General features: G+C 36.4%; 1 protein-coding gene across 4 annotated transcripts in view; it reads left to right on the top strand.

Annotated features, from left to right (window-relative positions):
- Window positions 1-24560, top strand: part of tjap1 (tight junction associated protein 1 (peripheral)) — a 127219-nt gene that overhangs the window by 89265 nt on the left and 13394 nt on the right. For all 4 annotated transcript variants that reach the window (XM_051917017.1, XM_051917018.1, XM_051917015.1 and 1 more), the window contains 3 exons: window positions 1193-1354; window positions 10612-10678; window positions 24400-24507. In XM_051917017.1, coding sequence (XP_051772977.1) covers window positions 1193-1354; window positions 10612-10678; window positions 24400-24507 — 337 coding nt within the window. The remainder of the gene's footprint in view (window positions 1-1192; window positions 1355-10611; window positions 10679-24399; window positions 24508-24560) is intronic.

Genomic DNA, 24560 nt, shown 5'->3' with positions numbered 1-24560 from the left:
GTACATGAAAAAAAAAAAATGCTTTTTTTTTTTAAAATTATTATTAGTTAATATTTTTAAATCATCTTACCGTCCCCAAACTTTTAAACGGTAGTGTATATCATTAGAGACAATTTAAAGTCAACATTTTTTGAAGTTAAAGATCATAACATAGACAGAAATGGTGTACACAGTCTGGTTTGTAGGCAGAAAAAGATTGAAAATGAAGTCATATATGATGCATGGCTGGAAATTACAGCTGCTATTTTGAACCAATACAAAAAAAAGCATCTGAACGATGACATGCATTGTTTAATTATTTATTTGGCTCATATAAAATTAATCAAAATCCATTAAAGTTGTTGTTAATATAAAATCTCCTTGTCCAACAGAAAATAATTTAAGCACTCATTGAAAATCATAGGATTTAGCCTAAAGGTTCAGATCACATGATTGTGTAAAACCTTGACTTCTATAGAAGAGGACAACTTAAACAAGAGACTTATTATTCTTCAACACTAAAGTGAAATTATTTATTAATCAACACAAGTTAAAAATAAAATGCTTCATTATGTCACAGTGAAAGAGGATGCGTGGTGCTGAGGTCCACAAAGCACCATAACATTGTTATAAAAAAATCACCCATATGAATCATACATGATGTGAATGGTTCTGACACATGTCTCACTAGTGCCTTTTGGCGTCATTGATGTCAAACCTGGTGCAATGCATTAACACACCGTTTATGACTCTAAATACAAACACGAATAAGATGCTCATGATGTTGGAGAGACAGAGACAGCCTCTCCTTAATGCATATTCAAATGACAGTTGTATCACAAACATCTCTTCTTAGGTCATTACATTTCTGTTCAGAATATGAGCTGTAAAATGATACCAAACATGACAGAGAGATCTATTAAAAGAATAGTAAGTGTTGAGAGGAAATGTGAGATTTCCCAGATATGCATCCGGAATGTGCACACAAATGTTTCCCGGGCATGGCAAGGTGATGTGGATGATGAACAGTCTCCAGTATGTGTATTAAAGAGTCTTTTACACTGGTGTAGTAAAATGAGAAGCAGCGTCCCGCGTTGAAATGCATGAGAATGCTGTAGAGTTTTGCCCTTTACAGCTACAGTGGTGTGAACTCTGTTTCTCATGTCAGTGGCATGCATTTTTCATGTCTTTCATCGTCTCGCTTATTTTGCAGGATCCTGCAGCAGCAAAATGAAGACATCCGTCGCCGGCTGTCCCAGACCACTCATAAGATGGAGGCCATGGAGACGGAGTTCGAAACCAGTCGACATTACATGCAGGCAGAGTTGGGTCGAACCAGAGACGACCTGGAGAAAATGAGAGACAAGTTCAGAAGGTCAGTCGTGCAGTGTACTCGCACTCCCACTTTTTTCTTTTTTTTTTTTTTTGGAAAGAAATGAATTCTTTTATTCAGTAAGAATGCATTCAAATAAATTGAATCAAAAGTAACAGTAAAGACTTACATTGTTACAAAAAAATAAAGTAAATGCTGTTCTTTTGAACTTTGTATTCATCAAAGAATCCTGAAAAAGAACATCTCAGTTTCCATGAAAATATGAAGCTGCAGAAGTTTTCAACATTGATAATAATAAGAAATGTTTCTTGAGCAGCATATTCAGCATATTAGAATGATTTCTGAAGGATCATGTGACTCTGAAGACTGGAGTAATGATGCTGAAAATTCAGCTTTGATCAAAGGAATAAATTACATTTTAAAATGTATTAAAATAGAAAACATTTGTATTTTACATTGTAATAATATTTCACAATATTACTGTTTTTACTGTATTTTTCATAAAGTAAATGCAGCCTTGGTATGAATATGGGAAATGTCTTTCAAAATCATAATTGAATGGTAGTATGTCTATAACCAATAGCCAGTTACTTAAAAAAAAGATGTGAAGCTGATAATTGGCTGCTAATTAATCTCTTTGACAGCCCTAGTATTTTCTTAAAGTTGTTTTTTCTTTCTTTTTTTTCTTCTTCTTTTTTTAACTTTCTTGGTATGCTTCTTGGTAGCATGTAGCCCTGGTTGGTCTATAGGGCACTGATCATGTGACCACTGCAGGAGTCACTATATCCACAAGTTTATAAAATAAGATCTCTAGGTTCATTTGCCTGATTTCCCTTTCTGTTTCTTAAAAAATCATTGTAGAAGCTACTTGCACACTGCAAATCAGAGCTGTCTGAAATATGAGATTCAGGTTCTACATTTGTTGTTGGTTGCTACAAAATAATATTTTAAGTAAATATATTATTTAGAAAAATGACAAATTAGACAAGAAAGTCCCACAAACGAAGAGTAAAGAGTAGCATGTATCTTTACTTGCAAGCTAATTCTGGCACGCTGAAATGGGGAAACTTTTAATTATTTAACAGCAGGAATTTGAATTTGTCACTTTTACATTTCAAGGCCATTTTTCTCCTAAAATCTGCTTTTTCCCCCAAATTCTTTTATTTGTCTGTTTTAATTTTACTAAATTTTGTTTTAATTTGTCTGTATTCCATTTTAATGGTTAAATTAAATTAATAATCAAAACGCATGTCTAATTAAAATCCTGTCCAATTGAAATCATGGAACATAATTTAACAGCAATTTATTAAAAGTTTTACAAAAATTATATTTTTATGGCCCCATTAAATCTGTTTTATTTTTCCCATAAAAGCATGTGAAATAAATTGCATTTATAAAACATTACCATTTTAATTTTTTTTTTTTTTTTTTTTTTTTTTAACTACATAATTCATAGGGCAACATTCATCTAAAATTTTTTTTTTTATAATTTAATACAGATTTATTATCAGAAAAAAATAATGTAGTGAAACAACTATTTAATTAATCTTTTAAAATGTAATCAAATGTAAATGTAACAATTTCTTCTATTTTTGCCAAACAAAGTACTGCACCACAGAGGTTAACAGTTATTAAAACATGGGAGAAAATTGTGCGATGTTCCTTAAAAAAACAAAGATTTTATTATTATTATTATTATATTACTTCAAAATATGCATTCTGCTGCATAAAGTAATATATTAGTCACATTTACAAGTTAAAACAAACTTATTTCATTGAGTTGTTGTGAAGACCTTTGAGTCTCTGTCGGTGGTTTCATTTTCTCAATGAAACGGTGAAATGTGAGAGAAATGAAGTTCAAATATTCATGTCAGACACTTGAGTATGTGCAGTAGAACATGCAGACTTCATATTTAAACAGAAGTCTTTTTGTGGGTTAATATTCACAGACACTAGTCCATATCACGATTTGATTAAGTGTACAGTCCTACTTTTGATTTATTCATCCAAAATTGTCCAAATTCTGTGACATTCCGTGTTATATTGTAAATTCCATTTGTAAGACTGCAGTCCACAGTTCCGTCCACGTTTTTCGCATCATGGAAATCATAGGGCACTAAAGGCCAATTCACACCGCACAGACAAACACCAACAAACAAGTTGGCAGTTGGATTTAAAATTTTATGAAAAATGACTCCACAATAACACCAACACTGACTGAACATTGTCAATCAGGTGAAAACAAACTCTGACTAACTCCAACAGACACCAACAGGGGTAACACACTGTTCAAACAAAACCCAACAAACATGTTTGTTGGTGTTTGTCTGTGCGGTGTGTATTGGCCTTAACATTTTCACTGACTGCAAAATGTCTTCCATTATGAATCTTCCATGTTCAGGAAAGAGGTGGATAAAACATCTTTTTCTTACTGAAGTTGCAGGCGTAGATGAGGGAGGGAGATGAGACGAGACATGCAATGGACTGCAATCCATTTTTAATGATTATGATCAAAGCAGCCAAATTAATGAGCTCTTTGTAGTTATATGAAGCTGGCAGGCAGCACTTTAATCCCCCTGACCGGCGGCTGTGTAGTTGCAGGACCCCTGCTGCAGGACTCACTACAAAGCACAGCAGGATTGGCAATGCAAAGCATGCTGGTCAGGCGGACACAGTCCGTAGGAAGACGAGGGGACTGCAAACGTGCCTAGATGTTAATCACATATAAAGCATCTGGAGGACCTCCTTTCCCAACAGTATTTAATATTTTTGTTGTCGTGTGAGATTTCGAAGGGCAGCACAGTTCTCGCCTCACACAAAGCCAGTCATAAAAAATGTAATGTTTATGGTTCCGATTCCACACATTGATTCCATTAACAATTCTTTCAGGACTTTTTCTCACATTTCAGACAGCAAGTTCACAACTCGCATAAAACATGAATGCAGGCATTGAAGATTCAATAATGGAGCCAAACAGCATGATTCCAAAATTTTCTAGAAACAGTTCTCAGTTCAACTCTACTACACCCACTCTTGATTAATCGATCTGGATCTGAATAGGCCACAGCAGTGTAATTGTGAATTGTTTTGTATGTTCTTTTTTAGATATTTTAAGTGGACAGTCACAGGTTTTTCTAATCAGCATTTTAATTTTTTTTAGAGTGTGGTTTAAATAATTGCTACAATGTTAATTAAATTGAATCAACAAATGTTGCTCTGTTGTACCGTAAAAAAAAAAAAAAATAAAGTGCCTGACAGCATAGGCTTCAGGAAATAAATAAAAAATGTTTAACAGGCAATCAAGCAGCTCTATTGTCTGACGAATGCCTTGAGTTTTTGCCGGCTAATTAAGGACTGCATTTGAGACCCTTAAGTGACTGTAATGTGTTACTTTCATTACAGGTAAAGCAGGAAAACAGCAGAGTGGCAAGCCTGTGCCTGATTTTAATGAGCTCAAGCTCACTGTGAGGCTGTATTATTTGTGCTGGTGGCACTGTAATGACCACTTTATCTCTGTCTAACTGTAAACTGTTGCCTCTGGCATGCAGACAGGCTGATTTTTGTGTGAACAAAGGCGAAATATAGTACAGATCACTGTATAGGTTTTGAAGAATGATTATGAAGATAGACTTTTTTCTTTGAATGCACTAATAATTCTCAATAAGGCCAAGAACATCTTTTCCTTTTTTAAGACCTGTTAACACTAACATGAATGTTCAGCATTTCGCTGCTTATAAAAAAAACTGTTTGCTTATCAGGATGGTTAAATATACTATTTGTATTTTTTTTCTTTTTGATATTTGTCATAATTGCCTTTAATTACGTGTTCAAAATTTTGCTATAAAAACACAGACAGAAGGGCAACGCTGCGCAGCTTTCCATTTCTGACACCTGCTTGTCACGAAGAAGAAACAAAGTTTCAGCAAAGTCAGCATTTACTTGTTATCAAACAGCTGTTCAGATTTTTGTATTTGCTATGATGTTTATCAAAGCCATGTGAGCCGGGTCTGTTTGTGAGGCAGTGCACGGAAACCATCTGTTTGAAGCTCAAAAAAGTGCGTCCATCCATCATAAACGTACTCCACATGGCTCCGGGGGGTTAATAAAGGCCTTTTGAAGCGATGCATTGTGTTTGTGTAAGAAAAATATCCAAATTTAACAAGTTATGAAGTAAAATAAGTAGCTTCCACCAGACCGCCTTCTGTTTTCAACTTATGAAGAAAGTGTAACGCCTCTCGCAGTTCAAAACGCTTACACTACGTCCTACAGCTTCCACATTCAACTTACAAAACTAGCTTTTTTCGTAAGTTAGTTGAACCCCCTGGAGCTGTGTGGAGTACGTTGGAGTACGTTTATGATGGATGGGCCCACCCTCACACTACAAGATAATTAGGCAGATAATTTTGGGCCCAATTCTCCCCTTCTGACAGTCCTAGGTAAAGTCCCGATTATCTTGATGCACACCATCCGAGGTGCAAGTCAAAGATAACAAATCTGTATAAAGGAGATGTGAATGCACACTCACTTGCATATACTTTATTATACCAACGTTTCGGCAAAAAGCCTTTGTCAAGGTGTGAAGACAGACGGAAGACAGAAGCATAACAGGACTTCATCCAAGCCTTTTTCTCCTCACCCAGATTTTCTGTAAAAAGCAGTACAAACACTAATATTGCCAATTTTTTCTTGCCCGTCGTCCACCACCTTTGTTTACTCTCAACCGCCAGAGATTTTGCGAGATTTCTCGTGTTTACAGTCGGGACTCTGGTGGTTTGTGAATTGTGTGTGTTGTCTTGGTCACATTGTGGCACTCCACACATTAAATCTATCCAGGATTTTTTTATTGTCATGTTTGCGGTCTGATAAAATTTTTAAAATCTTTTAGTGTGGGCCAGCCTTTAGTTGACATGTAGTTGCAAATTAATACAAAGTTCTGTCATGAAACTCTAGATGGCACAGGCTGATAGGTCCTTAACTCATTTGGTAGCAATCACATCATCTCATAGCACAACTGATTGGTTGCTGTTGCATTAGCAGCCAATGAGCTGTTGCTCAACATTCAAATATGTGGCAGTATTTGCTGTAGCAGTCTGCAGTGCGCTTTCAGAAACCCTCCAACTTCCCCAGCTCCACCTGTATAGATCTACTACGGAGGTTATACATGTATGTTACATGTGCAGCAGCACCAAGTATTACATGCTCACAGCAATGTTTGTGAATGTACTGGCAGTAGCAAGTCTCTGTACTTGCTCTGAAGCAGCAAAATACAAGACCAAATACATTACATTACCATATTCATTACCATGCCAATCTCTCCAAGAGTTGTCATGACAGAAATGAGAGTTAGTTAACATGTAGTTGCTTTTAGAATGTCTAAAGTGGACTATCAAAATCAAGTGTACCCAAAATCCTTAGCGTTGAGCCCTGAGACAGAAACTTTACTTCGCACCTTGTTTGGACACAGTGTTATAAATTCAGTTTAAGATTAGCAGATCTGAGTGCAGATTCTCATCATTTAATCTCATATCGGCCCGATATGCCCCTGATGGTCTGAGTGCAGCGCTTTGTGATTGAGTCGGTGTGTAATTTGGCTGCAATCATGCCACTTTATCTCCAATCAGGATGCATCTCTGGCTTATATGCTTTCAGACGGCAGAGAGATTGAATTACCCAGCACTCCTTCCATCAAAAAAGTGTGGTGCTCACATTTGCTGCTCCATTTCCCCACCTGCCACATCCGAAACCTGCATGCCAGCTCTCTGCAGATAATAGCCTAATTGGATTGTAATTGGTTAGTGATTCTGCAGCGTGGGCGTTTGAATGCGATCTCTGATCTAACATTGTAACATTGTCACATGCGCTGTGGCGATTTGCACCTGGTGCTGGGGCCTCTGGGAACCCTTGGATGAGAGGTATTGTTATAGATGTTTGTTTGTTTACTCAGTTACCCATTTATTTTGTGTGTTTTTATTGAATATATTTTGCTTCTGAGTCTGTTCAGTTGGACCTTCCCCTCCTCTGTGATTCAGAGCAGTCATCAAGCAGCAGTAATTATTGCGCACATTTTGCATTCCATCAGCCCCGGCCGTCTGCAGCTAGAGTTTATGACTGCGCTCAGTGCAAATCACCACAGCTTGCTAAAATGAATTGATTAAATTCTAATTGTTATGAAGCGAGACAGTGAAAGTCTCTTATGATCTGCCAGGCTGTGAAACAGTATTGATCCACAAGAGGAAAAGAGTGATTGAGATGGAGGTTTCTGCTGTAAACCGAAAGGCAGAATGGAGATAATGTGGCATGAAGGCCAGATGGCCTTTGTAAGCATGAATTCTGTGTTTGAATTGATGTTTCCTTCAAAACGCTCTATGAGCAGAAGCCTTGGCGCCTCGTGCTGAACCTCAGCGTTGATTCAATAAAGATATAAAATCAAAAGGTATCAACATCACCCCATGTAACCCACCCCTCATTTCTTGGAGCTTTGGTCTTTAATACCCCTTAACCTTTTAAAAAAAAAGTAGTGTAAATTATTAATATAAATCTTTCTCTCTTCCTTAAAGCACAAAAGGTAAGTTTTTGAAGGATATCCTGGCTACACTTTTCCATAAAATGAAAAAGGGCTGGGTCTGTCAAGCTCCAAATTGATTAAAAAAAAAAAAAAAAAAAAAAAAAAAAAGGTAGTAGCACAACATCACAATGCCTGTTCATTTCAGTTATACGGAAAAGAGCGGTCAGGGTAGTTTTCAGAAAAAGAAAGTCATACTATGAGAGGTTTTTTGTTTTTGGGTGAAATATCCCTTTTTGTTTCCACATCAAAGTGGACGTCTCTAGTATATATATAGTATTCAAAAAGCACAATGTAAAATGAGCAGTATGACTTAAAACACAATATTCATAAAACAGTAGGGTTGTCAAAAGGACCGAAGTCGGTACTGAAATTTTAAATATGTGATGATACCAGCATTTCCCCCTAGCATTTTGGGCGCTGTTGAGCGGATTTTTAGGGGGCTTTCACACTGGCAATTTAGTTCGAAACGGGCCGTGGTTCGCATGAAAAATCGCTAATATGAAAGCTGTCATGCGAACCCGTGTGCGCACCGGGGTACCGAACCTGAGACTACCTGAAGGAGGTAGTCCGATTGTTTTATCCGATTGTAATGTATTTACTTAAGTAAAACAGATGTAAGAGATGATAGTGTCTGATTTACCTTGGATTCGAGCAGGAGTGAGCCTGCAGTGTATTCGCGCTTTGCGAGTGCAATTAGAATGGCAAATGAATGGCAGTCAGCTGTCTCCTCAAAATAGTCTGCTTGCAAACAGCGGAAAACCGTCTACATGCGGCACACATACAGTAAACACAGGTGTCGTTTACTCTGCTGCACATAATAGCACCACATTAATAAAAAACACAATTTATTGACCCGCGTTCTGTTTTCTGTCATGCGCCGTGCACGTCTGTGATGACGTAAGATGAACGCAAACGCACTAGGGTTCGATAGAATCAATTTGAGTGTGAAACCAGACCAACGCTGCGGGGGGCACGGGGGAACAGTCGTGCCCGGGCTCAGACCGTGGCAGACGGGCCCAGTGTGAAAGCCCCCTTAAACACCTCTGATTGGCCACTGTGTTCACGCGCTCAACAGATATGGCCGTGATTGGCTACACTGATCAATGCTTCAAAAACATGTTGTAAATAGACATCTTTAAGTCTCTTCACCGAGCGCTTACACAGATACACACGGGAGTGTTTAAAAGCAGGCGTCTGTAAGCAGATTCCATATGCATCTGCTGATAGGGCTCTGTGAAGAGCGTCAAAGATGTCTATTTACGTTTTTGAAGCGTGATCACAGACCTATCTGTTGAGCACATGAACACAATGGCCAATCAGAGGTGTTTAAGAATCCGCTCAAAATGTGATGGGGAAATGCTGGTATTGTCACATTTTTTTAAATTTCAGTACTTTTGACAACCCTATTAAACAGTAGGTAAAAAAAAATGCTGTGATAATGTATTGCTTTCACTAAGAATTTTGAAATTCACATCCGATTGACACTTTTGGGCAAATTTGGGCACAGTGAACAGATTCTGTTCTCAGCTTAATCATCTTTAAAACCACTATGAAATGGAAGTAGCGACAGATCTTTTCTTTTGTATTGTGACACACATCCAAATGTAACAGATTATCAAAAAACAACCTAGTCCCCAATCAATCCAAAATTGATTGGATTTTGAGATGTGGCTGTTGTACTCAAAAATAAATGCAAGCTTGCAATTTAGTCAATTGTAATAAAGGGACAGGGTTTAAGTGGCATATATCACCAGAGAGAACACTGTCGCTTCACTGGAAGGTCGAGGTGACATTTTCATTAAGCATTTCAAGGTCGTAAAAAAAAAAAAAAACATGGATGAATTGTTCACATTAAGATCTATCACATGCATTTACATAATATAGAGGGTGAATTTTCATTTAATGCCAGCTATAAGGAAAGGTTTCCAACTTTGTGCCACTTTCCCGTTTGTGCTATAGACTTGAATGATACCTTGATACCTCACTTTCAACAATTTAGTACATAGGGTTTGTTCAAATTAATTGTTTTTTATTTATTTGTTTCTTACAACAATTATATATGTGACATTTGTGTGTATATATGCACATTCATTAGTTTGCGTGGTAAAACAAACAAGACATACATATTTGCATTCATTCAATAACAGATATACTACTGTTGTTATGGGTTGAAGTACTGAAATGAAAAAAAAAAAAAAAAAAATGCCTTGTCTTTTTATTTGCAATATTTTTCATGTAACACAAAATCTGCCCCTTTTTTTTGTTCAAAACACTTGCACAGAGTCAAGCTTAATGGCTTTTTGTGATGAAAATGTCTTTAAGTGCCTCTCCTTTTCCTCTTCTGGCTTATTCTGTGAATTGCGTTGGTGTTGTGACCGCTTGAGAATTTGATTACTTTAACATCAGACACAATCTCTTACAACTCTGTGTTTGAAATATGAGGTCTTATTATTGCAATAACTTGTGAATATTCTCTACGGCTGGCATACCTCCGCCTTCAGCTGAGACGAGCTATAGTGTACATCAGAGAGATGTAACGTTATCTCGTATGTGATGCGAAAGGATGCAGTAACAGTTCCCAGCACTGCAGAGAAACCTCGTACTGTTTCCTGTGTCCTTTGATGTCAATACCCATATGTCCATCTCGATCCCACACCAGGATATATCGTATAACATCAGGATATAACTTTATACCCTGACAGTGACATACATTTGTTTTGTTTGCCCCCTGCAGACTGCAGAACAGCTACACGGCGTCTCAGAGAGCTAATCAAGACCTGGAGGAGAAACTTCACGCCCTGGTAACCTTTACACTTGACTTCACTTTCCCTTTCTAAAGCCCTTTATCTTAAACACTGATGTCTTTAATTGCCGTTTAATTGTTTTGAGTGCTCTAATGACGCCACGCTCAGTCAGTTTGTCACAAGTATTATGAACTGTAATTGAGGAACCTTTTGCTTTGCTTCGTTCTCTAGGGACTAACAAACAAGTAACAGTATTCCTCAAGCCACTCATGCATGCTGGAAGTTCATTTTCCACTGGGAAAATTGTTGTTGGAAGACAAGCAACAGTGATTGTCTTGCTTCGATTCGCTCTTGAGATAAAAACACCATCATTCTTACATTGTGATTTAAATTGTTGCAGTCCTGCTTCAAGCCCACTGTGAGTTTTGTTTACTTGCCAAGTGCAAAGCCAAATCTGATTTACTTTTGGCTCTTTCTGAATGTTCATTTTGGACCATGCCTTCATAGAGGAACTGCGATATGCAAATAATCATGCCATGGATGATCATAGTCACTGGCCTTGTTTCTTCCCACTGCTGTCATCTCACTGCAGTGCAGTTAAAGTCGCCGTGAAATCAAAATGGACAATTCTTATTTTTTATGGAATATTGCAGTGTTCATTTTAAGACCAATTCACACTGCACCAACAGACACCGAAAGACACTTAGTCAGGTTTTGTCAGATCAATGCATTACTCCTGTCGGTGTTTGTTGGTGTCTGTCGGAGCTTGTTTTCATGATTAAACATGTTGAATGTCTGAGAAGTGACGTACTGTAATCTGGTGATTGTACACTTTGGTCGGCGTCATCACTGATCACTTCTCTGATGACGTTTTTAATGGCGCGAGGGCAGGACAACTTGTCAATAACAAACTGTAATGATCCAATCAATGCCCTATGTACAAAATCAAGTCCGACCTACATTTTTTTTCTTGTTCGAGAAGCCATTTTACTCAGATATACACTCTAAAAAATAATGCGTTGGTTTGTTAATTTTTTTTTTTTTTTTTTTTTTTTTTTAACGCAACTGTTTGCATGTTTTTGACAACTTTGTTATGACAACTTTGAGTGAATTTACGTTCAACCAGCAAGCTACATTGAGTTAGAGGAACTTAATAATTTGTAGCATAAACACAAATTTTTAAGTTGATTGCTCAAAAAAATTAAGTCGTTCCAACTACCAGAGTTGTAGCCCTGGAAACAATCCGATCTATTTCAGTTCAAATCAAGAGCTATCATAGCTAACATAACTTATTTAACATGTATATTTAATGAACATGTAAAATATTATTTGGCATTCGCATTAGCGCAGTCATTTCTTATAGAGTCAATATTGTTTACCTTCATGTATCTACTCTTCAGCACAATGGTAACCACAAAAAAATTCTACAACAGAAACTCTAGTAAATTTCAAACATAACAGCATTAAACACTAACAGGTCCTTCTCTTCACTAAAAACAAATAAATTAACACTTAATTTTTCAACATTCTCCTTTCATTCTCATTCAACATTCTCCTTTCCGGTCCTATGCATAGTATGCTGGGAACTAGAAATCCACTGTCTAATTTCCGAAGATATCAAGACAATTTTATTAAGTTACTACAACCTTTTGTTTTGTTTTTTTTTAAAGCCAATTAACACAGAAATTTTAGTTTAAATTACAGACAATATTAAGTTGATGTAATTATTAACATTTATGTCAACAGAACTCTACAAAATAATGTTTGAAACTTTAAAGGTTTAATTAAACCAATAAATTAGAATTTTTAACTTGCAACCATGCATTTCTTTAAGTTGTGGTAACAGGTCCCCTGAATTAATAGGAAAGAAAAGAATATCGCAGTTTCCGTTTCATGTGGACTGTAAAACGGTGTGTGAGTGCATTCATGTTGTCATGATTTCCCTAAAAACTTTTGTCAATGTTTCAATACACTTTTACAGTAAATGTATGGGCGAGTGCACAGTGCCATACATTCATCAGACAGAATCCAGCCTTTTTGCCAGTGCTGCTTTGCTTTTAAAAGATTAGTTCACCCAAAAGTGAATAGAAAAATTGGAAATCATCATTTACTCACCCTTTTGTCATTCCAAACCTGACTTCCGTGAAAGACAAAAAGACATTTTGAATAGTGGTCGGCCTAAATGTTTTTTCGATGGCTGATGTTGATATCTCAACCTGGTCTTGTGGAAAGACGTGCCTGTGGGAACTGTTTTCGTGAGTCACAAAAATACGTACCAATACATACATACATATCACTGCAGTTTCCAACAAAAAAAATGAACACCAGAGGCAGTAAAACAACAAATGCCTTTAATCGTTTTCATACACAGTTAAGATTACAGGGTCAGATTATGGATTAATAAAGACTTGTTTTTATGTCTCCTTGCACAATATTATGTTATGACTTCAAAACGCTTTTTACCAAAGTGCTCGATTTGTAAACGAATATATTTTGGACTTTGCATCGCTTAACCAGTTTCACTTTTCTGACATAAGTTTGCTCGGTAGCTCAGCTGATACAGAGTTGTACTTAGGACGATTAAGCCATGGGTATGAATCCGGGGAAAAACTAGTCACGGTAAAAGAGTTTAAAGATGAGAGATCAAAACAAGCTAAAACGGCACGATTATGGATGCTTTTTATGTTACATTTGCTTTTGTTAACACTATCGGGTAGGTTTAGGTGTAGTGTTGGTGGTACGTTATTTTAAAATGTAATGGAGCACTACACTTTTAGCGCCACTCACCGGTTAAAAATTCAAATCAGAACTGCGGTGATGCATATAAAACCAACGTCATAGAAACGTACCCTTTTCATGTTTATCTGTTCCAGCAAAAAAATGAACATGCTTTAAGCGCCACTCAGTGGACATTTCACATTAAAACTGCAGTGATATGTACGTATTGGTATGTATTTTGCGACTCTCGAAAACGTTTCCACAGGTACATTTTTCTAATGAGACCAGGCTCTGATATCTTGCACGGTGGCCGATATAAAACCGATGTATACATCACATCACATTATTTATTTTAAAGACAATAAATAGTCTATAAAATGCTACACTCTTAAAAATAAAAGCTCCAAAATGGGTCTTTAGCAGTGATGCCATAGAAGAACCATTTTTGTGAACCATTTTTCATAGTGTGAAGAACATTTTCAAAATCTACAGAATCTTTTTAATGAACTCTTTGTGTAATGAAAAGGGTTCTATTGATGTTAAAAGGGTAATTTCACCCAAAAATGAAAATTCTGTCATTAATTACTCGCCCTCATTTCGTTCCAAACCCGTAAGACCTTCGTTCATCTTCAGAAGACAAATTAAGATATTTTTGATAAAATCCGATGGCTCAGGGAGGCCTGCATTGACAGCAAGATAATTAACACTTTCAGATGCCCAGAAAGCTACAAAAGATATGTTTAAAACAGTTCATGTGGTTCAACCTTAATGTTATAAAGCGACGAGAATACTTTTTGTGTGCCAAAAAACGAAATAACGACTTTATTCAACAATATCTAGTGATGGGTGATTTCAAAACACTGCTTCATGAAACTTCGAAGCTTTACGAATCTTTTGTTTCGAATCAGTGGTTCGGAGTATGTATCAAACTGCCAAAGTCACGTGAAGCATTGAAATTTTGAAACGTTTCGAAACACTTATGACGTAACGAAGCCTCGTTTACTGAAATCACATGACTTCAGTAGGCAGTTTGATACACGCTCCGAACCACTGATTCAAAACAAAAGATTCGTAAAGCTTCGAAGCTTCATGAAGCATTTGAAAGTGTTAATTCTCTTGCTGTCGATGTAATGTAATGTATTACACAGAACTAAAAACAATCAACAATCAACGGAGAATGGGAGCTCCTGTGAGTCAGCGCTGTCAAAATAAAAGTCCCATCTCTGACCAAATATGCCAAATACTGGCCGATATATCGGCCTTGATGATATACCATTAACCGGTCAACCACTGATTTTGAATAATGTACAAGTCTTACGCATTTAAAATGAATAAAAGCTTTCGAGCTTCAAAAAGAACACAAAAGCTATTGTATGGCTTCAAAAGACTTGGAATATAATAGTCATATAGAGCACTTTTTGATATTTTGGAGCTTGACAGCCTGTCATTTACATATATTTGAAAAGAGTGACCAGGATTTTCTTCAGAAATTCACCTTTAATGTTGCACACACACACAAAAAAAAGTCATGCAGGTTTGGATCGACATGAGGGTGAGTAAATGATGACAATTTACATTTTTTGGTGGACTATTCCTTTAGGTAGATCAAAGATTTTCAAGCATTCCTGTTAAATTTATCACTTATTCTCCATAACATGCTTTAAAACATTTCTGCATAAAAAAACAATACTTGTCATTTTGTTTTAGCATTGTCATTCTTTTTCCACTTCAGTTCTGTTCAAAAATTCAGTCACATGAAATCAAAGCAGATCCCACTTTTTAAAAAGATTGATTTGCCATTGATGTTTTTTCCTTTCAATAAAAGAACAAATGCCGAATGCCCCGAATGACCACTCTGGTTGTAGTCGTAATGGTCACGGTTTGTGGTCGTGCTGATGGATCAGTCAGGCATCTTGGTAGCAGACAGAACTCAGCGTGTTTTGCATGCTTTTTTCTCTAAAAGCTTTGTTTGGGTGAAAATTTTCTGTGCTTTAGAGCCCTTCTACCAAACACAGACAAAGACAAAGTCATTTTCTGAGAACAATCGAGAGGGAAAAAATGAATAACATCAAAAGCTAAAGATTGAATAAATGTACAAATTTGTCCCTAAGCCTCTTTCCCTTCATAGAGTATAAAACAATTCCCACTGGATCTTCTAATACATCATAATAACTGTCATAGACTGCAGTCGTCGTCCGACAATGTGATTCAATTATGGGATGAATGCGATATAAAGATTATTTAAATGTGATTGTGCATCACAGAAACAGTGCGTCATGTGTTCAGCGTGATGCATTCATTAAAATATCTTTGGAAGCTGTTGTTGGAATAAATTGTTAAAGGATTTCATGTTTTATTAAAGCCAGTATGAATCTAAATTTCCCCCCGACTCTGCCCTTTTCCAGTTTCGCTCAAATGAAATTTTAATCAAACATGCATCTATAATAAGTTATTTTAGGAATCTTTTATCACTCCTAGGTGGTCTGCAAAATTATCTCTAGAGTAATTTAGCATGACTGGAAAACTTCAGAATGAGATGCTCGCTCTTAATCACGTCTGATGTCTCCATGCGTGTATAAGGACAGCATTAGCTCATGATGATTTATGTTCATTTTCAGTTAAATCCCAGTGCTACCTTAGTTCAGCATGGTGAGATCTCATATCCATGACCTCTGCATACAGCTTTGCCAATCACAGGTGAAACAGGTGGCATTCTGCTCGGTAATCTCTCGTAGCGTTCACAGGGATTATCCCCGCCGACCTGTTCCACCTCGTGAAGGGCCCATCATTTCTTACCGCAGGTGCTCTCAGGACACGAGCTCATTCAGAGTGCTGTTTTAGCAAATTCATCTCTACAGATACAATATTTTTTTTTATATATATAATTTCAGAAAGAGCCTTATAAAATGGATCCTTTCTTGGTTGCTGATTGGTTAATACAGTGTATTCATTGATTGAAAAGCATAGAGGAGGACATTTTTATATGATTGAACTTTTGTTTGCATTGAAGTGCACATTTCGTTTTTTGCTATATTGTGAATACTGTCTCTTATGGAAGCCTGTTTCTGTCACGGAATAAAGCTATTTAAAAGATAACTGCGACTTTTCACCTAACAGTTCTGACTCTTTTTCTCATATTTGCGAGTTATAAAGTCAGAATTGCGGGATATAAACTCACAATTGTGAGAAAAACTCAAAATTGCAAGATGTAAACTTGACTTTTTTTCTTGCATTCGCGAGTTTGTCTCGCAGTTCTGACTTTATAACTCACAATTCTGACTCTATAACTCGCAATTCTGACATTTTAACTTGGAATTTCGAGTTTATATCTCACATTTCTGACTTTATATCTCGCAATTCTGACTTTATAACTCGCATTTCTGACTTTATAACTCGCAATTTCGTTTATATCTCAATTCTGACTTTATAACTCAGAATTTCGAGTTTATGTCTCGCAATTCTGACTTTATAACTCGCAATTTCGAGTTTGTCTCGCAATTCTGACATTTTAACTTGGAATTTCGAGTTTATATCTCACATTTCTGACTTTATATCACGCAATTCTGACTTTATAACTCGCATTTCTGACTTTATAACTTGCAATTTCGAGTTTATATCTCACAATTCTGACTTTATAACTCGCATTTGCGAGTTTTTCATGCAATTTGGAGGAAAAAAAAATTACCTTTTCCATAGTCTCAGCTGAAGTGGTTGCCCTATATTCACAATATAGCAGCAGTCTGCTATACCTTAATGCTAAAATAACACTGAAACTGACTGAGATTAATAAATCCTTTAGTAGTTTTTGAATTTAGTTTGTGTTAGTTAACTAATGTTAACAAACAACCTTAATGTAAAGTGTTGCTGTTTTTTAATATTTCTATTTAGTTTTGCTTTATTTTCATTTCAGTTTTAGTTAGTAGTAGTACTTCAACTCATTTTATTTAGATGGCAAGGCAACATTTCTCATTTTTAAGTTTTTATTTTAGCTTTATTTCAATTACCAAAACAATTTTTCAAAGGATAATAATATATAACTGATGACAAAGTGGTGATTTAGAAGTGTGCACATATACTGTATCCTTAACATGGCTAATTTCTATCTTTTTCCATTCTTTCTTGTCTGTACTCATTTGCATTCCATCTTATATTTGCAGAGAATAAAAACAATATTAAATCTTTCTCTTCTTTTCTTTCTTCCCCCTTTCCTCTCCTCTCATGCTGCCTTGTGACTTGGGTATTTCACCATCATCATCATCATCATCTTCATCGACATCATCAGGCTGCCATCAGTCAAACCTGGGTCTATGCAGTTGCGTTCTCATTCTTTCTATTTATCCATTTCCTTCTCTCTGTCTCCGCTCTCTTAATAAGTATCACCGTGGATACCATTCCCATGACTCATTGCATCTCTTTCCTGTCTCCTCTCCTTTCTTCCTGCAGTAGATGGCTGGATATAGCTGTGGCCATGCCCGTGTCTGTGCATGTGAGCAGGGGGATTCTGGGATAGATGCAGCAGTCCAAATGTTTAACACAGTGGTTAAAATGCACAGCACAACTTTGAGAACACTGTAAGAAAAGCTGCAAAATAGGCAAAAATGTGAATTACGAATGATATTTTTACACACTTTAAGGGCGCTGTAAGATGGAAAGGCTTTTTGTGATCAATTGAATCTCTTCCACGAGGCCATTAGCGAAGCGTTCCGTATCAGTGACCGTACACTTTTCAGCCTTGTTGATACAGGAAGTAGTTTTCCTATTAATTTTCTCCACAGGCATTTAAAGTTTTAAGCCTTGATCAAACGATCCAGCTCCTAATTGAATCAGATCTTTTTGAAAATAAATAAATAAATTACATATATATATATATATATATATATATATATATATATATATATATATATATATATATATATATATAGGCAGAAAAAGACTGTATTCACGTATATGAATGATCCACTCATAACATATAGGGCTCTATGAAATCTGTTTTATTTTTTCCCAGATTCCGTTTTTTTTTTTTTCTGGATTCCATTTTAATTTTAGTAATCAAAAGGCATAACTGAAATCATGAAACTTACAATATAATAATTTTAACAATTTAAAAAAAAAAAAAAGGTTTAATAAAGGATTGCATTTCTAGTGGCCTATGAAACCTGTTTTATTTATTTTTTGTGTTTTCAGATTAAAATTTTCTGGATTCTGAATTATTTAATAATAATAATTACATTTTAATCATCAAAAGCATGCCTGATCAATTCAATTCATAAAACCTTAATTTATTAATATATTAAAGTACAATAATAGGGCCCTATGAAAGTTTTTTTTTTTTTTTTTTTTTTTTTTTTTTCTCAGAAATGTTGTGTTTTCTGTTCTAATTTTGATCTTAATTTTAATAATCTTTAGGATAGGTACTTCACCAGGAATTTTGTAATTAAACATTATTTTTAAAATGGTTTATATTGGGACTATCTTGAAACATTTACAGCAAAAATTTGATTTCTCTGTGGAGAAAATGAATGGGATTTTTACTTCTGGAGACTTACTGATGTTTTGCTCACATATATGGGCTGTCAGCTGACATGTTTCCTTATTGTTAATTATCAATATTCCTATATATAATACAATATTCTCTTAGTAGCTACATATGAGAAATTTGCAGCTGTTTGTCAAAATAACATTATGATTCAAAATAAACTGGAAATAACCCATGTCTTTGTAGATGTTGTACCAAACAGGCATATTATATTAAACACACATATATTTCCTAAATAAAGGATGTTTTATTAGTCAATTAAGAAGCATTTTAGAGTAGCACTGACGCTCTCTGTTGACACTCTGTTGGCATTTTGACCACTTGACTACAACTTTGGATGGTGTGAATGCAGCTGTTAAACTGATAAAAACACTTTCTCTCCCTCCTTTCTATCCCTGTTTCCTGTTAGTCTGTCAGATGTGCGTTATAATGGCTGTTGCATTGCCTTAGTTACACGTGGACTCTGCATCATGCTGAAAGTCTTCCCATCCTTAACTCTCTTTTATTGGTCCACATTGTCCGCTTCAGTCAAACGGTGACTATAAAGATAATTGCTTTGTTATGAACATGCCAAGTTGGTGATTAAGGGTCACAGTTTCTCTCTACTTTTTCTCAGTGCCTCTCTTTGTATCTCTCTGTCTCCACTTAAACCAAGAGCCGACAGGACTGAAGTGTGTCTTAAGTAGCAAAGCTTCTGCTAAGTACGTCCTCTTTAAAGTTCTTTGAAGAGCTTTTGTTCAGTCATTTTAGTACAAAGACATTTCTGACTTTGCCATCACAGCAGGAGTGTAGTGTCCTCAGACAGCACTCACATCCCTCAATTAGAAAAACACTGAACTCAGACAGGAAGTCAGACAGAAGACATTTTATGTGTATTAATGTAGCTGCCATGGTGTTCTTCTTTAGTCTCAGTCGGAGCCCCTTCACTGGCTGTCTGATGCATGTTGAAAGTACTTTCTCGTTCCTATGATGTTATTCTTTCCATAAAACGCAAAACGAATCTTCAAGAGCAGCTCATAGTGACATGAAAAAAAGCTGTTATGAACTGCTACACTCTTCCAGTCCAATGACGGCAGTGAAGATTATCACTGAATAACAGCCATCTTTGATATTTTTCACAATATAACTGTTATATACACTAGTGATTCTCCACTAGTTTGGCCTTGGGACCCACATTTTCCCATGGTCATTAAGCTGCAGCCCTTTTTTTTTTAGGCATTTGACTTAATCCCTAAAAAAATCAAAAAGTTATATAAATAGTTCCACTTTATCTAACATACACATAAATTGTAAGACTGTGACTAATACTGATGAATAAGGAGTATAAGGTAATGCTATTACATAGCAGTCCCAAACTATTTTTTGTTAATGCAATAAAGTTAGTAAGTTGGTATGAGCCACCACAGTCATTTAAAAATGTACAAAATAACACTGAATAACAACCGTCTTTGATATTTTTCACAATATAACTGTTACATACACTAGTGGTTCTCAACTAGTTTGGCCTTGGGACCCACATTTTCCCATGGTCATTAAAGGCATAGTTCACCCAAAAATGAAAATTATCCCATGATTTACTCACCCTCAAGCCATCTTAGGTGTATATGACTTCTTCTTTCAGATTAACACAATCAGAGATATATTAAAAAATATCCTGGCTCTCCAAAGATATGGTATAAGATATGGTATTATAATGGTAGTGAACGGGGGGCGTGTTTTGAAGCCCAAAATAAATGCATACATCCATCATAAAAAATAATCCACACAGCTCTAGGGAGTTAATAAAGGCCTTCTGAAATGAAGCGATGGGCTTTTATAAGAAAAATATCCATATTAAAAACTTTATAAAGTAAAATAACTAGCTTCCGGCAGATGGTCGTACGCATTGATTTGCAGCTGAAGAGTGAGCTCTGACCCGACGCATGACGCAGTGACGAACACGGAAGCAAAACAAAACACCGGTCACAAATTAGAAGTCTAAAATGAGAAGTTTTAAAGTGAAATGTCAGAGGATTTTGATATGAGAGAAGAGGAGCTTGAGTTTGTTGCCCAGTCGTATTTGTTTGGACAGCGAGAGGCGTCTAAGCTTATGATACTCCTACATACTGCGTCATACATCGCCTCAGGGGTTACTCTTGTGGCGCAAGTCGACTTGCGCAGTATCCGTACGGTCATCTGGCAGAAGCTAGTTATTTTAGATTATAAAGTTTTAATGGATATTTTTCGTACAAAAACCCATCACTTCGCTTCAGAAGGCCTTTATTAAACCCCCTGGATCTGTATGGATTATATTTATGATGGATGGATGCTTGGCTTCAAAACACGCCCCCTGTTCACTACCATTATAAATCTTTGGAGAGCCAGGATATTTTTAAATATATCTCTGATTGTGTTCATCTGAAAGAAGATAGTCATATACACCTAGGATGGCTTGAGGGTGAGTAAATAATGTGATAATTTTCATTTTTGGGTGAACTATCCCTTCTTTTTTTTTTTTTAGGAATTTGACATAATTCCTAAAAAAAAAATATATATATAATATATATATATATATATATATATATATATACAGGTGCTGGTCATATAATTAGAATATCATCAAAAAGTTGATTTATTTCACTAATTCCATTCAAAAAGTGAAACTTGTATATTATATTCATTCATTACACACAGACTAATATATTTCAAATGTTTATTTCTTTTAATTTTGATGATTATAACTGACAACTAAGGAAAATCCCAAATTCAGTATCTCAGAAAATTAGAATATTGTGAAAAGGTTCAATATTGAAGACACCTGGTGCCACACTCTAATCAGCTAATTAAATCAAAACACCTGCAAAGGCCTTCAAATGGTCTCTCAGTCTAGTTCTGTAAGCTACACAATCATGGGGAAGACTGCTGACTTGACAGCTGTCCAAAAGACGACCATTGACACCTTGCACAAGGAGGGCAAGACACTGCAAAAGAGGCTGGCTGTTCACAGAGCTCTGTGTCCAAGCACATTAATAGAGAGGCGAAGGGAAGGAAAAGATGTGGTAGAAAAAAGTGTACAAGCAATAGGGATAACCGCACCCTGGAGAGGATTGTGAAACAATTCCATTCAAAAATGTGGGGGAGATTCACAAAGAGTGGACTGCAGCTGAAGTCAGTGCTTCAAGAACCACTACGCACAGATGTATGCAAGACATGGGTTTCAGCTGTCGCATTCCTTGTGTCAAGCCACTCTTGAACAACAGACAGCGTCAGAAGCGTCTCACCTGGGCTAAAGACAAAAAGGACTGGACTGCTGCTGAGTGGTCCAAAGTTATGTTCTCTGATGAAAGTAAATTGTGCATTTCCTTTGGAAATCAGGGTCCCAGAGTCTGGAGGAAGAGAGGAGAGGCACACAATCCACGTTGCTTGAGGTCCAGTGTAAAGTTTCCACAGTCAGTGATGGTTTGGGGTGCCATGTCATCTGCTGGTGTTGGTCCACTGTGTTTTCTGAGGTCCAAGGTCAACACAGCCATATACCAGGAAGTTTTAAAGCACTTCATGCTTCCTGCTGCTGACCAACTTTATGGAGATGCAGATTTCATTTTCCAACAGGACTTGGCACCTGCACACAGTGCCAAAGCTACCAGTACCTGGTTTAAAGACCACGGTATCCCTGTTCTTAATGACCTTAACCCCATAGAAAATCTATGGGGTATTGTGAAGAGGAAGATGCGATATGCCAGACCCAACAATGCAGAAGAGCTGAAGGCCACTATCAGAGCAACCTGGGCTCTTATAACACCTGAGCAATGCCACAGACTGATCGACTCCATGCCACGCCGCATTGCTGCAGTAATTCAGGCAAAAGGAGCCCCAACTAAGTATTGAGTGCTGTACATGCTCATACTTTTCATGTTCATACTTTTCAGTTGGCCAAGATTTCTAAAAGTCCTTTCTTTGTATTGGTCTTAAGTAATATTCTAATTTTCTGAGATACTGAATTTGGGATTTTCCTTAGTTGTCAGTTATAATCATCAAAATTAAAAGAAATAAACATTTGAAATATATCAGTCTGTGTGTAATGAATGAATATAATATACAAGTTTCACTTTTTGAATGGAATTAGTGAAATAAATCAACTTTTTGATGATATTCTAATTATATGACCAGCACCTGTATATATGACTAATACTGATGAATAAAAAGTAGGTAATGCTATTAAATAGCAGTCCCAAAAACTATTTTTGTTAATACAGTAAAGTTAGTAAGTTGGTATGAGCCACCACAGTCATTTAAAAATATTCAAAATGACACAAAGTGAAAATAAAGTGGCATTTTGGTGTTACAGAAACATCAGTTACCATGGTAAATACATAATACTAACATGAACCGTTAATGAAATATTTGGAAACTGCTCCTGATGAATAGAATGAACATCATACCTGCATCTGAATCCTTCCCAGCTAACACATGAAGTACCAGTTATGTAATTTATTGGTACTTTTTGGTAATTTCGTGACTTACTAATTGACAACAGAACTATGAGGTTGCATGCTCATAATTTCTTTTGTGCTTTATTTATAATGAAGTGATATACACCACACGCTGCCACATTTGCGCATGCAATTGAAGAGTGCCTACAAGCACATATAATGGCTGACAGGACAGGAAAGTTTGTTTTTCTGAGGTGAGAGACTTTTTATTTCGTAACAAGTTGCGAAAATAACGTTAGAATAATGACACTGACATAGCCTGACAACATCTCATCTGACCGCAAATACTGAATCAGAACAGTACGTTTTTCTTAGGCACTCTTTACTTAAACTTTGTCTGAGCCAACAGCTTTCACGCACGTCTTTCAAAATAAAAGTCTCGCCTCAGAAAAACATAGAATTCGATTTTTTTGTTGTTTCTTTGACTGCACACTCCTCGACCCACTCAAAATGGTCTTGCGACCCACTTTTGGGACCCAATAGTCTACAAACACTGATATACACAATATAGCATAAGAGACAAAAAACGTTTTGAATGGTAGTGTACAGTATGTGGACTACTGTGATGGTACTTTTTATGTTGTCGTTTCTTTGTGAAGCCTGACAGATGTGGTCCCTGTGAACTGTCATTGTACGAAAAGATCAACATAGAAAAAAAACTAGCATATGTGTTTGGAAAGCCAAAAGTGTAAGTAAGTAAAGTTGGTTTATCAAAGATAGACAAAATTGGACAGAAATATTGGAGACACTGAGAGCGAGACACTTCGAGAGACTGTGATGCTTATTTGCCATGAGATTCAGCAAAGTGATTATGACTCCTTATCTTTGTTTTCTCATGGGATGCACCTCAGTCATGTTCCCAGGCTCTTTGGATGAGTTTTTCTTTGCAGCCGGTGCCATTTCCGCAATGAAATTAGGACTGATGGAAAAGTTTTGTTTTGTTTTGTGTTGTCAAAAGGCTAAAATGGCTACTATTGTTTTATAAGAGAGAGGTTTAACCTCATATGAGACCTTTTACATTTAAATTTACATGAATGTCCTTTTTCTCCTTACAGCTCCGTAAAGTGGAAAGAGACAAGAAAACCATGGATCAGGAGATAGTGGAGCTCACAAATAAACTGGTGGACGCCAAAAACACTATCGACAAGCTGGAGGAACTGAATGTACGTGCGGTATCAGAGCTTTGTGTGTGTTTGGACTAGAGTTGTCAGAGCTG

This window comes from Ctenopharyngodon idella, chromosome 13, assembly GCF_019924925.1.
Source record: "Ctenopharyngodon idella isolate HZGC_01 chromosome 13, HZGC01, whole genome shotgun sequence".
NCBI lineage: Eukaryota > Metazoa > Chordata > Actinopteri > Cypriniformes > Xenocyprididae > Ctenopharyngodon > Ctenopharyngodon idella.
Note: the sequence above shows the minus strand (reverse complement) of the source record. Positions and strands in the feature narration are given on the sequence as shown.